At 47.4% G+C, this 14,545-nt stretch overlaps 2 protein-coding genes across 2 annotated transcripts in view; one reads left to right on the top strand and one right to left on the bottom strand.

The window, feature by feature from the left end:
* Glp2r (glucagon like peptide 2 receptor) overlaps positions 1-807 on the top strand; it is a 66,777-nt gene extending 65,970 nt beyond the window's left edge. The window contains exon 13 of the mRNA XM_031352162.1: positions 481-807. Within this exon, the coding sequence (XP_031208022.1) occupies positions 481-807 (327 nt within the window). The remainder of the gene's footprint in view (positions 1-480) is intronic.
* Positions 808-6,958: 6,151 nt separating this feature from the next.
* Rcvrn (recoverin) lies at positions 6,959-13,530 on the bottom strand. Its single transcript, XM_031353080.1, has 3 exons — positions 13,062-13,530; positions 8,935-9,046; positions 6,959-7,432 (listed from the first exon to the last, which is right to left on the bottom strand). Exons 1-3 carry the CDS (start codon positions 13,440-13,442, stop codon positions 7,317-7,319), a joined length of 609 nt encoding a protein of 202 aa, XP_031208940.1. The 5' UTR covers positions 13,443-13,530; the 3' UTR covers positions 6,959-7,316.
* Between the last annotated feature and the right edge of the window lie 1,015 nt (positions 13,531-14,545).

The following is a 14,545-nucleotide window of genomic DNA, read 5'->3' as shown; positions in this document are numbered from 1 at the left end:
AAAAAAAAAAAAAGCAAGTTGTGGAGGAAAGGGTTTATTTATCTTACATTTCCACATCACCAAAGCCACTCAGGACAGAAAGTTAAACTGGGCAGGACCTGGAGTCGGGAGCTGATACCAGGCCATGAATGATGCTGCTTACTGGGCTTGCTCCTCATGGCTTGTTCAGCCTGCTTTCTTATAGAACCCAGAACCACCAGCCCAGGCATGGCCCCACCTATAATAGTCTAGGTCCTCCTCCATCAATCACTAAGTAAGAAAACACCCTACAGGCTTACTTATAGCCTGATCTGATGGAGACGTTTTCTTAATTGGGGTTCTTGCCTCTCACATAACTTTAGCTTGTGTCAAGTTGCTTGCCTTTGCTCTGCTCTACCATCTAAAAGGTAAATTTCCCCAATAGAGCCCCCAGTAGCCACTCAATAAACAGCTGCTAAATGGATATGTGAGCAATGACCCCACCTTTGTCTCACCTGGCAGGTGAAGGCGGAGCTGAGCAAGTCCTGGGGCCGCTTCTTATTAGCTCGCCACTGGGGCTGCAGAGCCTGTGTGCTGGGGAAGAACTTCCGGTTCCTGGGGAAATGTTCCAAGAAGCTGTCCGAGGGGGATGGTGCTGAGACGCTCCAGAAGCTGCAGTCCTCGAAGTGCAGCTCACGCTCGGCCACTGGAACCCTGGGGGATCATGGGGCACAGCCTCACAGGGGCCGTGGAGCTTGGCCCCGGGGAAGCAGCCTGTCCGAGAGCAGTGAGGGAGATTTCACCCTGGCCAATACTATGGAGGAGATTCTGGAAGAGAGTGAGATCTAAGGCAGGGTCCATCACCACAGCTTGGCAACTGAGGACTCCTAGGAAGGATGTTGCTGAGCCCAGGGTCTTCCTCTTCCTATTCACTCTACCCATTTTGATGCGAAGTCTCTCCTGGGTCATCAAGCTCTGTATCAGTGAGTCTGTGTAATGCCCACAGTCCCACCTGCCCTTGTCATCCTACCATTCCCCTGCCATGTGCATTTTCCAGAATGTCCATTGGTTTTGGGGGACTCATCCTAAATTCAAGTGAGAAGAGCCCACCATGAAGACAGGACATTTATTAAATAGAGTCCAGTTAGTATCTCCTGCCCGTTCATGGTGTATGGCTTCCTTCTAGGGATCAGAGTAGGGTGCGCTGGAACCCCACAGGAAGCTTTAAAAAGTACCAAGTTCTGGGGAATCATGGCCAATATTCTAAGAGAGCAAGTCTGAGAAGAGGATCAAGAATTGGAAGTGTTGGACGAGCCTTCGAGGAAACTCACCTTTGGTAGAACCCAGGCAGGATGGAGGGAGCAGCTCTTCTGCATTTGTTGCTCACCTGGGACATGCCACTCTCCTTAGACAGGATGTGACCCCATGTTGTCCCCCACATCCTTCTCCTCCCTGCTTCTCTTCTCTTCTTCTCCTGTCAAGTCTCATCTCCCTTTCTCCATCTCAGTTCTATTTGGGGTTGACAGAAGTTCAAATGTCAGAATACTGTGTTAGTTTTTGTCCTCATTGCTGTGACCAAATACCCAATCAGTACCAATTTGAGGGAGGAACTACTATGTGGGCTCATAGTTTGAGAGCACAGTCCATCAAGGTGGGGGAGCACGGTGGTTCCTAGTTGGGCTGTAGGACCAGGAGGTGGCTCATGAGGTGAATATTACTGTTGTGGGCATGTGGGCAAGTTTTTGTCAACTTGACACAAACCTAAACATCTCTGGGAGTAGGGACTCTTAACTGAGGACTGTCCTCCATCATGTTGTCCTGTAGGCTGGTCTGTAGGAGCATTTTCTTGATTAATGATTGATGTGGAAGGGCTCAGTCCACTGTGAGTGGAGCCATCCCCTAGCAGGTGGTCCTGGGTTGCGTAAGAAAGCAGGCTGAGCGAGCCACGATGAACAAGCCAATAAGAAGCATTCCTCCATAGTTCTTGCCTCTGCTCCTCCTGGAGTTCAAACTCTGACTTTACTCTGTGGTTGGAATGTGATGTGGAAGTGTAAGCCAAATTAACCCCTTGACCCCAGCTTGTTTTTCAGTCGTGTTGTTTATCATGGCAAAATAAAGCAGACTAGGACAGCAACCGGTACTGAAGAGTGGGCTACTGCTGTGACAAGCCTGACCAGGCTATTTTGGGTAGGATTGTAGAAGCGTTTGGAACCTCAGGCTGGAAAAGCCGCTGAGTGCTCAAAGCTTAGTGGGCTTTACTGCGAGAGCTGGACAGTTAGAGTGTTGAGGGAAACACAGTGAATGGAGGCCTGGCTTGTGGATTTTTAGAGGGAAGTAAAGACTCTTTCTGGGTCATTTGAGCTTTTTGAAAAAGAGTCTGTATTTTCTGTTCAACTAGGGCTGATGAGTCCACTTACTGAGAGAGCAGTGTCATTGATACAGATCTTCTGGGAGGTGTTCCTTAGGATCAGAAGCTGTGGTCTGGTGGGGAAGGGGGTAGGTCGTATATTAGGCTGGTGGCAAACCTGGACAAACCAGAAAGTCAGGCAGCAGATAGAGGCCAGTGCTCCACTCTCCTCTTCCGTTTTGCTGAGCCGGTGGGATGGTGCTGCCCATGTTCTGGGTGGTCTCCCCTCCTTAGGTAAGCCTCTCTGGAAATGTCCTAAGGCACAATGAAAGGTGTGTCTCCTAGGTGATTCTAAATCCAGGCGAGCTGACAGTGAAGATTCACTGCCACACTGCCATCTGTGGTGGCCTCAGATGCTGGGAGCCTTCGGAGCATTGTCATTGGTCCTGTCCTCTTCACCCTGGTTCTACCTGTTCTCCTGAACTCAGCTTCTACTAGTCCACTTGTTCTACCTTTGTAGGGTTAGGACTCCCTTTCCATACTTAGTTCACCATTGATCCTCTGATGGTCAGATTTTCTGCTCCCAGAAGCTAATCCATTCTTCATCCTACACTGGGACTGAAAGCCCAGGTGAGGGAATAAGACCCTGTCTGAGTGTGAACTTGCTAAGGGTGGCATGAGAAGCCCAGGGCTGTATATCTGCCAGGGTCATTGGGCCGTCATGTCAATGGGAAATAAGCTGAATTTGAACTGACCTACAGAGGCTGAAGAGGGACAACCAGTCAAGGCCAGGCTCAGTTACCTAAGTCACAAGACGAGAGGAAGCAAGGTGACTGATGAAGGAACTATTTGTGGAAACGTTGTGTAGATGGCAAGGAATGATGCTTTTTAGTGGGCAAGGTGTATGTGTCCATGGTTGGGTGTGTTGCCTGGGTCAGGTATGTGTCTATGGTTGGGTATGTTGTTTGAGTGAAGTATGTGTCCATGGTTGAGTATGTTGCCTGGGTTGGGTATGCGTCTGTGGTGGGATACGTTGCTCTGGACAGAAATACTGCCTTGATACTTCTCAAGCAGGGCTGCCAGGCTCAGCAAGTGAAACTTAAGACATTCCATTATATGTGAACTTCAGGCAATACTCATGGATAATCTCCTTATGTAAGTTGTTCCCATGATAGACTTCATCTGGAATCTGAGTCTGATTGTACATTACACCTTACCTTGGCTGTTTTCTTTTTATAAAGAGACTTGAAGGCAAGGCCAAGGCAAAGGTGAGCCACTGAAAGTGGTCAGTCACCAGGACAAGGGTGAGCCACTGAAGGTGGCCTGTCACCTCTGATAATCTCAGTGACAAAATAAGTGGTAACTTAATGCAATATTTAAAAAACAACTAGAGTCCACAGGCTACATCTAAGGATAGGATGCTGGCACCAGGGCAGGGATGAGTGTGCAGTGGATGAAGCCCCAGAATGTCAGCATAGTTTCTACCTATGACCTTGTCTACAATGGTGATAACATGTTCCTTTTATCAATGATTTTGGTGTTGAATGTCTGCATTCAAATATTATTCATTAAAATATTATTTATCCTGATTATGGAGTTTTTTGTTGTCTTTTTACATTTTATGCTATCCACAGCTGTGCGGGAACAGAAGCAAAGACATTAAGCAAGTGCATAATGGGAAGCAAGGGCTTTTGGGTATCTAGATTTCCAGAATTTATATTAAAAATACATGTCCTTCCCCACCCCCCTTTTTTGCAAATGTCCTTGCTCTGTCATTGGGCAGGCAGCTCTAAGAATGACGGCTTCACCTTGCTTTCTTGGCATGTGCCCAGCCCACGGTTGGTGTGGAAAAGTGGCTTCAGACACATTGGCTAAGACAGGGTTAAAGTGCTCCAGGGAGTATCAGGAGCAAGCTACCTGAGATCTTACCAGGAATAGGGAAAGGTTTTCCTAAGGCATTTGTAAATGTCTTCCCCTCCTGCAAATGGAGTCATCCTCCCACAATGCCTCTTCTTGTTGTGTTACTGATTTAAAACAGGTTAATTCGATTTACTTTCATGATGCCCATTCCTTGTTTCTCACTGAGCTGGAAGTCTCCCACCTGCCTGGGGAATCTCTTGTACTGTTTATGAACAGAAGTGGCAAGAAAGTGTGTGGTGCTTTTGAATGGGCCAGAAGCAGAGTTCAGAGGTCATCCTTCCAAGCTAGCCCTTAAATCACTCAGTGTGCCTGCTGCCTGCAGGTCTAGGCTGCTGTTCACAATCCTTCTGGCACTGGGTGATGAAACTGGGACTTATACATGCTAAGCAAATGCTGGTCCTCTGGCCTCCACCTCCAACCCTTACCCAACATTCCCAAATTTAATTTTTCAAAAACGGTTTTGCTATGTAGCCAAGACTGGTCTGAAACTCAGTATGTAGTCACCATGGCCTTGAACTTACGATTCTTCTGCCTCAACCCCCTGAGGGCTGGGAGTACTGCCATGTGCTCCCACATTCTGTATGGAAACCTTTTAAACAGAATAATAGCTGAATCTGATTCCATATATTCTGAATGAGTACCCTGAGTCTGGAAGGAAGAACCTAAATATCTACTTCTATCTACAGAAGCATCATTCACAGAGGCCAAAAGTGGGAACATCTAGGTATCCATCAATCTCTGGATCCATGGATAATGTCTAATCTAAGCCTGATGAAGGAATCAAAGTTATAGACCAATCTTCTTCTCATGGTAAATGTCATTTCCACCATGGAGTTAGTCGAAAAGACCCTTCTACAGGAGACTTTGCAGCACATGGAGAGTCCTATATCTGTAGTGGAAAATCTGTTGCCCAGGGGCAGCAATGGCACCAGGTACTAAGGGACTTATTGGTGAATCTGTGGGAGACATGAAGACTCTCTGATTAGGCAGCCTGTTCTTTTAGTCTCAAATGACAGTAATATCCAGACCTCAGAAATAAGAAGTTCCCAATCTCATACTCCACTAGGAGGCTTAATCAAGGAAGGGATGGAAAGAGGCCTGGATGGAGTTGCTAAATCACCGTGGGCTAGATTAAATGCCCCCTTTCCCTCCCTGCACTAGCTCTGAGGTGGCCCACCATCTCTATACTAGAGAAATATCTTAAACAGGTAATTCTGCCCAATAACTCCTTCATCCCTAAATTGCTCAGGCAGTGTTGCTGTATGCTGTGCCTCTGTTTCACTACAGATGATGAATAAACCCCCAGGATTCATGATGCTGTCATCCCCAGGACCAAGACTTCTGGGAGCATCCTGGCATCATCAGAGAGGCTCTAGTATGTAGCTCCTAAGTCCTGTTCTCACTCCCTGGCCTCAGCGTTCTTGCCTACATTGCAGCCGAAGTAATACTTCCATCCCTAAAATAATACTTACAGAGAGCCCCACGCAGAGACAGAAGACTCTCTCTCACACAGACTCTCTGATTCACAGAGAGCATGCAAGTGTTCATTGTCTTGTTCTCTCTGGGATGGTGGGTGGGACAGCACTATGGATAAATCGTGGGAGCTGGAAAGGACCACCCCAAACACCAGCAAAGGGAGACACTCCAGTCTCCGTTGTGTACAGGTGTACAGACAGGGTCAGAGTATCCATATATTTCCCTGACCTCATCTTGGAACTTGAAGCTGGAGAATCAGTAGGTTTTCTACACAATGTGTCTGTGGTCTTACAGAAGCCACTTGAGGCATTTTTAATTGTTCCCATCCCTGGCACTACAAGAGAGCCACATATACCGGTACATGCTGCTGGCCCAGCCTCTGCTAATCAACCAAGCGGCTGACCTTGGGGAAGCTTCTTTTATGACTTTATGTCTTTTGTTTTCCTGTCTTCACCACAAGGGCCTTGGGAGCATCTATGGCTTCATTCTTCACTGCTCCATCAACCAGGCAGGGCTCCTGTTAATCCCCTGAAATCAATGCCACCCCCAGGGTTTCCCATCTTGGTAACTGGTACTACTATTTAGCCAGCCACACGTCCATTGGTGTCCTTGTTCCTCTCCTTTCTCATGTAGTGTCAATCACAGGATGCCTCCTTCTGCAACTGTCCTTTCATTCCTCTGTCACCCCTGAACTCTGGCTATCACTGTCACCAGTCTTGCCCATGGAACCTATCTACCTTGTTAGAAGCTTGCTCATAAAAACAGACCTTTCCTAACAAGTGGCAAAGGTGGGGCATTTCAGGATCAGAGTTCTCTAGAAACCGAGATGCCCCTTCCTCCTTCCAGGTCTGTCTGAGATGAGCTTTTCCCTTCTCCCCCATCTCCTGCTACAGTCTGCTGTGAGTGGGTCTGAATGTATCACTTTGTTGGAAATACCTTCTCTGACTGTTTCTGACAAGCCAGTCCCTGTTGTATTACCTATTCCCCCAGTTACTCGGCATTTCACCATGATAACCTTGGTCCTGGTATCAAGCTCCATCAGCCTGGTGGAGAGGTTCATGCTCATAATGCTGGTTCAAGGAAGACTTAAGCAGGTAGATTTCCCTGAGTTCAAGATCAGCTTAGGCTCTGGGGTGAGACTTTCTCTTGAAAAAACAAACCAAAAGAAGCAAGATCCATCACCCACCCTCTGGACCGTTAGCTCCCAGGAGAGCAGGACTTGGGGCCACATGCATCTCCTTCAGCACCCCAGCTGGCTTAGAGTTGCACTCGCAACAACAAACTCCTTTTGCATTTATTGGAACCTGCTTACCCAGCAATCCCCAAAGGAGCTTAAGCAGGGCTGACATTTAGGACTCCTATGCCCTAAGCTTGGGATTATCACAGGGCTACCTGGGCAGGGGAAGGAGACAGGTAGCATGTGAAGGGTGGGTGGGGGGGACACTGAAGACAACAGGAGGCAAGAATTGTGTCCTGCTAAGGACCTTCAGTTGGCAGGGAGAGGTTTGGTTCCCCATCTCTCCAGACTCAGGGTGTGCATGTGCAGGCTGACTCATGCATGCTCACATAGCAGGTGTCTGTGTGGGGGGTGGGGGGGAGAGCCGAGCGGTGCCCATCACTGTTTCTTTTCTTTTATCCTCTCCTTCACTTTTTGAGGTTCAAACTGGATCAGTCGCAGAATTTCTTTATTGGCCAGGGTCCCCTCGATGAATTCCTCCTCTGTAAGTTTATCTGTGTAGTGGAGGAGAAGCATCAGTCAGGACTGGCTGCCTCAAGCTGTGAAATAAAAGTGATACCCAACTTCCACACCCAATCAAACTGTTCGAAAATACTGAATGCTTAGCATTCCCAGGGACCCTCAGAGGACACATGAAGGGCTAGCATTCGGATGTGCTTGACCCACGCTGTGTTGTATTTGCTGAGACACTTTGGGTTTTAAATAACTCAGATGCAGACATCTCTTAAAGAAATAAAAGAACATTGCATCACATGGTACCAATAAGCTCCATGTTTCCACAGGGAAAAAATGCAAGAGCTCTTCTTGGCTGTTTACCAGCTCTTGTCTCCCGGTGGAGCTATGTCCATTCCACTCAAGTTCATATCCTAGCTCCATGTGACTATGAATCTGTAGGGCCTGTCTGGAACCAAGTCAGTCTTTCTCTGTGTCTCCATGTCTGTCTGTCTGTCTTCCCCCTGTGGTGTGTGTATGTGTGTGTGTGTGTGTGTGTGTGGTGTTTGTGTGTGTGTGTGTGTTGGACCCAACAGCTCCAGTTGCCACATTGTGGAATTCATCCTTCTCTCAACATTTAGAGACTGTTTCCAGACAGCCACTAAGTGGAGCAGAGAGGCCCAGTGAGACACCCATGGACTTTGCCAGCAAACTGTCTTAGAGTGCTACAGCCTAGGACCATCTTACCAGTCCTTCCTCTCTGTCCTCTATTCCTGCCCTGATTCCCTGATTGGGGCCAGGTCCCCTTGATGAGGACTTTCCCTGTCCTTGGATCCCTCCTTGATGAGGACTTTTCCAGTCCCTGGATCCCTCCTTGATGAGGACTTTCCCAGTCCTTGGATGCCTCCTTGATGAGGACATTCCAGTCCTTGGATCCCTCTCCAATTTTCTTCGGTGGCTGTCCTCCCAGCAAATGTTTAGCAATGTAATGGAATCAAAGCCCTTCTGGGTGAGGTTTTTGGGTCATTCAAACTAATTTCCTAGATAGTCGTGAGATCTCTCCTGGATGAGGCACCATGTTCTCTTGTACTCCCTGTGCAGGGAGCATCTGGAGAGCAAGCAGCCTGAGGAGAGAAATGACTCCATTCCCCTGAACTTGCCACCGTATATACACGGCCAATGACTCTGCAGACTTTGCATTAGTGGTCTTTAAATTTGGGTTAAAAGCTTCCAAAACTAACACCGCAATACTCATGATGCCGAGGCAGGAGGATCACCAGTTTACTGGGAAACAGTTTTCCTTCCTCCTGCCAAACCCTAGATAGTGACTTTTGTGAGTGACAGAGGTCTGTTGATATATATCACCATCATCACCTGGAGGGTAGTAGGAGACCTAGCCAACCCTTGCTCCCGTCCTTTGAAGATAGCTAGGACAAAGTGTGGTGACAAGAAGTGTCCCCCAATTCTGCCTGGACCCTGTGACTCAGATAAGGGAATTTTGCTGGGGTCTCCAGGAAACAGCAGAGGCTGTAAAACCAGAGGTAACAAAGACAGAGGAACTCACCATCGTCTTTCTTTCCAAAGAATGCCCAGATCTTCTCAGCCCGCTTTTCTGGAGTGTTTTCATCATCTGGGAGGTGCTTCACATCCTCTGGCTTGATCATTTTGAAGATAGCCTGTAGCAGACCAAGGAGAAAACCTCGTCACAAGGGGCAGTGAGGGCTTGGGGCCCTGAGAAATCCATGTTTCACACAATACACAAAAATCTACCAGAGATGGATTAAGGACTCAGTTTTCTGCCACAAACTTTATAATTTCTAGAGGGAGCTAAGCCTCGTGTGATAATGATTTTTGAGCTGTTGGGATTATATTAAAACTTAAGAAGCTTCTACACAGCAGAGGAGACAACAAAATAAGATAACCTTGGGATGGGAGAAAATATTTACAAGGATGATACGGATTAATTTAATAAGGGATTAGTATCTAACATATCTAAAGAACAGCCACAACACAATGCTAAAATGATAAATGACGCTCAGCGTGGTGACGCACACCTTTAATCCTAGCACTTGGATGAAAGAGGCAGCCTGGTCTACACAGGGAGCTCCAGGCCAGCCAGGATTATATAGTGAGATTGTCACAAACAAACAAACAAACAAACACACAACGACAAAAGCAAGCGCACACAAAAGCAGACAAAACAATAAGCAACTGAATCCAACAAGGAATGGGACAGACATTTCTTTAAAAAGAAATTACAATGGAAGAAAAGAGGGATTGTCCAGCAGATATCTGAAAAGTGATCAACTTCATTAATCATTAAGGAACGATGAGTTATTCCTTCATGCCTGTTGGGACACTACTCTTGAAAATGGCTTGTCTTCTCTGTGTCTTTTGTCAGATGGGCCTGGGGATGTGGCTCAGTACTGAATCTCTAGCATGTACGAAGCCTAGCCTTGATCTTCCATACACAACTACAAACACTCCCGTCTCAAATACAAAGACAAGAAGCAAGTGTTGGAGTGGATGTATAGAAAAGGAAGCCCCAGGTCATTACGGGGCTACTACATTATGCTTTCTCTTTCTTGGTGCCCAAACAGCCTGCAGGCAAGAAGGGTACAGTCCAGGGGCCTACTGGAACCCCACATGTGCTGCTGAATCAAAATTTCTGGGGGCGGGGCCCTGGCATCATCAGCACCTAGGAGACCTATGTAAGGGAAAATGATTGTGGAAGAAAATTTGCATTTTTATGTAATGTTTGAATTTTCTGAATAGACAGCACAATTTTTTGTTTAGAAAAAAAATCCCAAGAAATAGAAATTCCCCAATAACAATCGACAGCAGCCCTGAGTTTGGAGTCTGGAGGTACTGCCACAGACCCTGCCTCCCACAGACTTGAGAGAATCAAACAACAGCGTTGGCTAGGTCTGGGGGCTAGCCTACTTCTTCAGCAGGGCTGACTTATGATCATAAAGGCTAATGTCTATTGAGTGCTCCCACTGCTTTTGTAAGCATGTTTTTAAAGATGAATTCAAAAGATAACTTTACAGAATGGGAATTATTGGTCCCATTTCACAGACAACAAACCAACCCAGAAACATCTAACTTGCCCAAAGTTACCCATGAGGGCAGAGATTCTAACCCAGGCAGCTTGGTTCTAGAACCTACATCCTTGCATCATACCCAAACATGCTCATCTCATTCTGAAAAGCATAGACTAGGCTGGGGAGGGGGGAAGGGAGGTGAGAACAGGACGTGCAGAAGTCTGCTAAGGACATCGAAAGTCTCTCAGGTACCCTTCGTCCCATGGAGAAATCCAGAGAAAGGCTGAGCTTTGGGCTCATAGATCGCCTTCAGCCTCTTTCCTCTCCAATCAAGAATAAAGCCAGAAGGAAATGCTCCTGGTCTATGAGATCAGAGAAGCAGACAAGGTGGCCTCTACTTATCCTTCTGATAACCAAGCTTCTTGGATTCTACTGGCTTGGTAACTCCAGGTCTAGCCAAGCTTAGCAGGGACACTCAAGGCTCTATATCCTTAGGTGTTAGGCAGGCTCAGGGTGTGGGTAGGTACATAGACATGAGGTCCTGGGAGGCTGTAGTCTCTGATCAAGGGCCCTGCCTCCCTAGAGACTCAAGGGCATTACAAAAGGATAGTAATGTCTGTGAAATTATCTTGGACTCCCAGAAGGTCAATAGCCACAAGACGTGCCCTTCCCTACCGGTGCTAGGACAAGAAGGGCATTAGCCCTGGTAGGTCAGGACAGCAGCTTTATAGAGAGCACACATATCCCCAGGAATGGAATAAATTAAAGTACAGTTGACTCCCAAAATTTCTCTTTCCTGATCCACTGGTACCAAGTCCAGGCATGATGACTAAATACTGGCCGTGACTGGCTGTCTGTTCTTCCAACAGAGGGCTGGCTGGTGGTTGGGTGGGAAGGAATCAAGCTGCCAGGGTTCTGGGAAAGGCCATAGAAACCATCAAAGCTTTGCCCTGGACCCAGGGAAGTTATATGCACTTCCCACGCTCACATAATGAGCTGGTGTCAGAGCTGGTACGAGAACTCATCATTTCTGACTTCCAGACTGATGTTCTCACACTGACCTTGTGATTCCTCGGTGACTAGCAAGGCCTCACACACTTTGCTCAGCCTCATCTCTCCCTTCTACCTCCTCTCCCTGCTCACTTCCTTCCTTTTGTTTCTAGAGGAGCATCAATCTAGCCCTCTTTAGGTGGCTTTGAATTGGTCCCCATCCCATGCCACCCAGGGGCCCCAAAACTAACCCAGAGGAGGTGGCTCTGCAGGCTTTGCCCCACAGACAGTGAGAATAGCACTTGTTGGCCCCTGTTCCAGGGCTGACCTAGTCTGCCCCCAGCTACAGGCTTTGCTATCTTGTGTGTGGTTTGTCCTAATAAGGGGAGGAAGAGCCCTGCAAGTAAAAGCATGATTACAAATGCACCAAAAATTAGACAAAATATGAAGAATAGTGTTCCTTCCAACAGGAATGGAATTTGAAAAATAATGCAAGTGACAGGGACAGGAGAAATCAGAAGACACAGGCTGTAAGTGGCATCATGTGGGAGAAAGTGAAGTTCCCTAATGTCTAAAACTACAGGAACACTTGAGTGACCTTATGACATTTCCATAGGGTAGAGGCTCAAGGGCTCTTAGAAATACTTTTAACCTGGCTGTGCTGGTTTACACCTGTAATCCCAGCTACCGTGGAGACAGAGGCAAGAAGGCTGAGAACTTGAGGGTACCTTGAGCTGCACAGGGAGACTGCTAGAAGTAATAGTTTCTGAGGAATTTGTGATGGTATAGAAAATATTCATGATAAAAGATTAACAAGGCATGGAGCAATGTCCTGAAATGACATCGGGTACAAACTTTAGTTTTAGTCTGCAACATGACCTTTTTTTTTTTTGCATCATCTCTAAATTTCACAGACTACTTATCTATTAGGTTAAAAATAAAACTATTTGTGAGATGCCAAAAATACTCAGAACCATTGTAGACAGAAAGGAGAGGAAGAAGAATCTTAACTGTGAAGTCCAGGGTGGGGTGAGAGTCTTGGGGAGCCCTGCCTAGGGGTCCACCATACCAGGATTAGGAAGTGAACACTGTCGGGACCGGAATCTAGATTCTGTGCCCCTACTGTGGTCTCTCTCTGCTTTCTAATTCAAACATATGTGTTTTACTATCATGGAATCTTGAATGTGTGTTGCTGAAAGAAATTGGAGACTTTAATGAAAAAGGGGGAGATGTGTGAGAGAAGAAAGAGGAAGGGAAGAGAGGAAGGGAGAAAGGAAGAGGAAGAGGGAGAAATATGGAGGAAAGGTGGGGAGGAGACCAGAGGGAGGAAAAGAATAAGAGGGAGGAGGGAAGGAGGAAAGAAGGGTGGAAGGAGAAAGGCAACAAAGGAGGCAGGAAGGAATGGAGAGTGGGAGTGGATGGGGAAGGAAGGAGGGAAGAGAGGGGAATTTAAACGGTATTTACTAGAAAACACCCAAACTGTTGGTGGGGATACAGATGATGCTGCAGGGAAGTGCCTGCCCTTTATTCCTCTCATTACGTTGGAGACCTCCCACCCCCTCTTCTAGCCTGTGGCCAGTTCCACACCCCTGGGCTACACAGCATCTGCAGCCTCCTCCCCATCCCTCACAGGCAGCAGGAACAGAGACACACTGACCATGACGATCTCCAACACTTCGTTTTTGCTGATGGTCCCATTGCCATCTACGTCGTAGAGCGAGAAGGCCCACTCGAGCTTCTGCGTGGGCTTGCCCGCCGTGGTCATGTGCAGAGCGATCACGTACTCTTTGAAGTCCAGCGTACCATCGCTGTTGGCATCGAAGCTGCGGAACACGTGCTGCGCGTAGGCCTTGGGGTCCGAGTCCGGAAAAAACTTGGAATAGATACTTTCGAACTCCTGCCGCGTGATGCGGCCGCTAGGGCACTCCTTCAGGAAGGACTGGTACCAGGCACTCAGCTCCTCCTCTGTGAACTTGGTGTTCAGTTGCAACTCCTCCAGGATCTCCTTGGACAGGGCACCGCTCTTGCTGTTCCCCATGGTGAGGGAGAGTGGGCGCCGTGGGGGCGGGAGGGACAAGTGTGGGTCGCCTGGCTAACAAGGCTGTGTGCTGCTGTGGGGTGGAGACCCAGGAGCTGATGGATTAGGGGGGATTTGCAGCCAGTTCTGCCCAGTCCTTGGAGGGAGGAGGGGCACAGAACCCTCCCGAGATTAAAATAAAGAGCCAAGAGAAGGCACTTGCCTCTCCTGTGCTTGCTGAGAAGAAAGGAACATCGAGGGACCCTTGAACCAAGCCCCCTCAACCCCCCAGAGAGCTACACTGGTTCCGGTTTGTCTTCCCCATCTGAGGGGTATCTGTGGGACCTTATAATGCAGTGGTTTAGGGGCTGAGGGTCTAAGGCAGCCCTGCCACTTAAGCTTCCTCTGCATGGGAGATTTTCTTTTCCTCCCCCCAGTCACATTTGGGCCTAGACTTCCTCACCTCAGCAAGGCCTTTTATCCACCACTCTCTGGTGGCATCATCCTCCCTCACCTTCGCTGGCAAACCCCAAACTGTCTGCCAGAATGGAAGTGCCAGGTAGGGAAGGCTTGTGTTCTATGGGCTGTCATCCATCCCCATTGCCAGAACAGTACAAAATAGCTCAAACTGGCTGAAGGAGGTGCTAAACACACACACAAACACACACACACACACACACATATTCATACACACATATACAATGACACACAGACACATACACATATACTTATGCACATATACACACATGCACACATATTCATACACACATACACATACACACATACACATATACACACATGCACACATATTCATACACACATACACATACACACATACACATATAGATGTACACATGTATATATATACATAGTCATACATATACACACATGTACATACACACATATTAATACATATGTACATATACACACGTACACACATGCATACACACGGGTACATGCACACATAGACACACACACACACACACACACACACACTCACACACACACAACTCCAAACTCACCATGAGCTCACCTACATGTTTTAACCTTACCACAGTTTAAATGTTTTGACTTTACTACAGTACTGAAGCATGCCTTATACAACCACAGGAGATTATTTCTCC

This window comes from Mastomys coucha, unplaced genomic scaffold (assembly GCF_008632895.1).
Source record: "Mastomys coucha isolate ucsf_1 unplaced genomic scaffold, UCSF_Mcou_1 pScaffold5, whole genome shotgun sequence".
NCBI classification, from domain to species: Eukaryota; Metazoa; Chordata; class Mammalia; order Rodentia; family Muridae; genus Mastomys; species Mastomys coucha.
This window is presented reverse-complemented; position numbering and strand designations above follow the sequence as displayed.